This window comes from Microtus ochrogaster, unplaced genomic scaffold (genome assembly GCF_000317375.1).
Source record: "Microtus ochrogaster isolate Prairie Vole_2 unplaced genomic scaffold, MicOch1.0 UNK26, whole genome shotgun sequence".
Classification (NCBI taxonomy): domain Eukaryota; kingdom Metazoa; phylum Chordata; class Mammalia; order Rodentia; family Cricetidae; genus Microtus; species Microtus ochrogaster.
In genome coordinates this window covers 1221390-1222986 of record NW_004949124.1, presented here as the reverse complement: position 1 = coordinate 1222986, position 1597 = coordinate 1221390, and the positions used below count along the sequence as shown (strand labels likewise).

Below are 1597 nucleotides of genomic sequence, written 5' to 3'. Positions count from 1 at the left end.
TGTTCTTATGAACAGGAAATGCTAGCTTGTAATGCTACCACTTGAGGGTCAATATTTCAAGGTCATCCTCAGCTATGTATTTATTTGAGATCTGCTTGGAGTACATGAGACTATTTCAAAAAGAGAAGAAACAGGAAGATGAACATTCAGAGTTTCTGTTGGTTTACAATAAACTGTTCGAGGAAGGATCGTGTAGCCTACGCTAGCCTCAAACTTGCTCTGTGGCTAAGGAGGAAGACCTTGAATTTCTGATCTTCTTGCCACTGTCCAGGTTGATTTATAACAAGCTCTTAATAATTTCTTCATGTGCCATTATCAGGTATTTTTTTCAATACTTGCTCTTTACTTGGCACAGTGAAAACTATGGTATTGTGAGAAGTAAGAAATTGCAAATATAAGAGCTGAGATAAGAAGGAAAGGGAGCCTGGACGTGTTTTAATCCCAGTTGTAGGAGGCAGAAGCCACACATCTCTGTGAAGTCAAAGCCAGCCTGGTCTACATAGTTCTAGGACAGCCAGGGCTATATAAAACCTATCTTAAAATGGGGAGATTCTCAGGGATAGAGAATACAAATTTCTTAGTTGTTATATGGTGTCTATAAAAGGACTTCATTTGGGCTGGAGAGATGGCTCAGAGGTTAAGAGCACTGACTGCTCTACCAAAGATCCTGAGTTCAATTTCCAGAAACCACATGGTGGCTCCCAACCATCTGTAATAATATCTGGGGCCCTCTGCTGGTGCTGCAAGCAGAATACCCACATAATAAATAAATAAATTAAATAAAGCTTTTTTTTTTTTTTTTTTTACAAAAAGACTTCTACTTTGTGATTAAAGCATTTATGATTTTTTATTTTGAAAATTCAAATGAAGAATGATATGGAAATTTTTATTTTATTATGTATAGGTATAATGTTTCTTAGACTTATTTGATCACCTTTTCATGTATATGATACTTGGAGGAGTGGATGCTACATTTTTTTGTACTCATGATATATACAAATAATGATTTCTGTTTTTAAAGCAGGACAGAAGGAACAAGCTGTGGAATGGTACAAGAAGGGTATTGAAGAACTAGAAAAAGGAATCGCTGTTATAGTAACAGGCCAAGGTAGGTTATATGCAGTTTCTATTGCCACCTCAAATTCTACTATAGTTCCTCCCTCCAAATCCCTTCCCCACGGAGACCCCTTCAGGGCTTCTCATGGACTGAACGTGACACTGTCAAGCCCTAGAGACTATACTAATACTAATAACCAGGATGTCTTCTGAGTGACTCTATGGCAGCAGCACATATGGATATTTTGGACAAACGGAAGAGTCGTGATGTGGTTGGGATAGATTAGGTAAAGGTGAAATTTAATTAATATCACAGAGTTCGACATCTATAACTTGTTTATTTTTTGTAATTCTCCATTTAATTATTTTGGACTTTAGGTGAGCACAGGTAACTGAGAGTTCTGAAAACAGATTTGCAGAAGGGGGTTGGTGACTGAATTTACGTATTTACCCCCTTTTAGATCTGTTTACCTTAGTAGATGCATTTTATTTCTTGATGTCATTGCATTTTGTTTGTTGTAAATTAGTTTTATTTCATGTG

At 36.7% G+C, this 1597-nt stretch overlaps 1 protein-coding gene across 1 annotated transcript in view; it reads left to right on the top strand.

Annotated features, from left to right (window-relative positions):
* Positions 1 to 1597, top strand: part of Spast (spastin) — a 66848-nt gene that overhangs the window by 15904 nt on the left and 49347 nt on the right. Inside the window, exon 3 of the mRNA XM_005367971.3 lies at positions 1025 to 1108. Coding sequence (XP_005368028.2) covers positions 1025 to 1108 — 84 coding nt within the window. The remainder of the gene's footprint in view (positions 1 to 1024; positions 1109 to 1597) is intronic.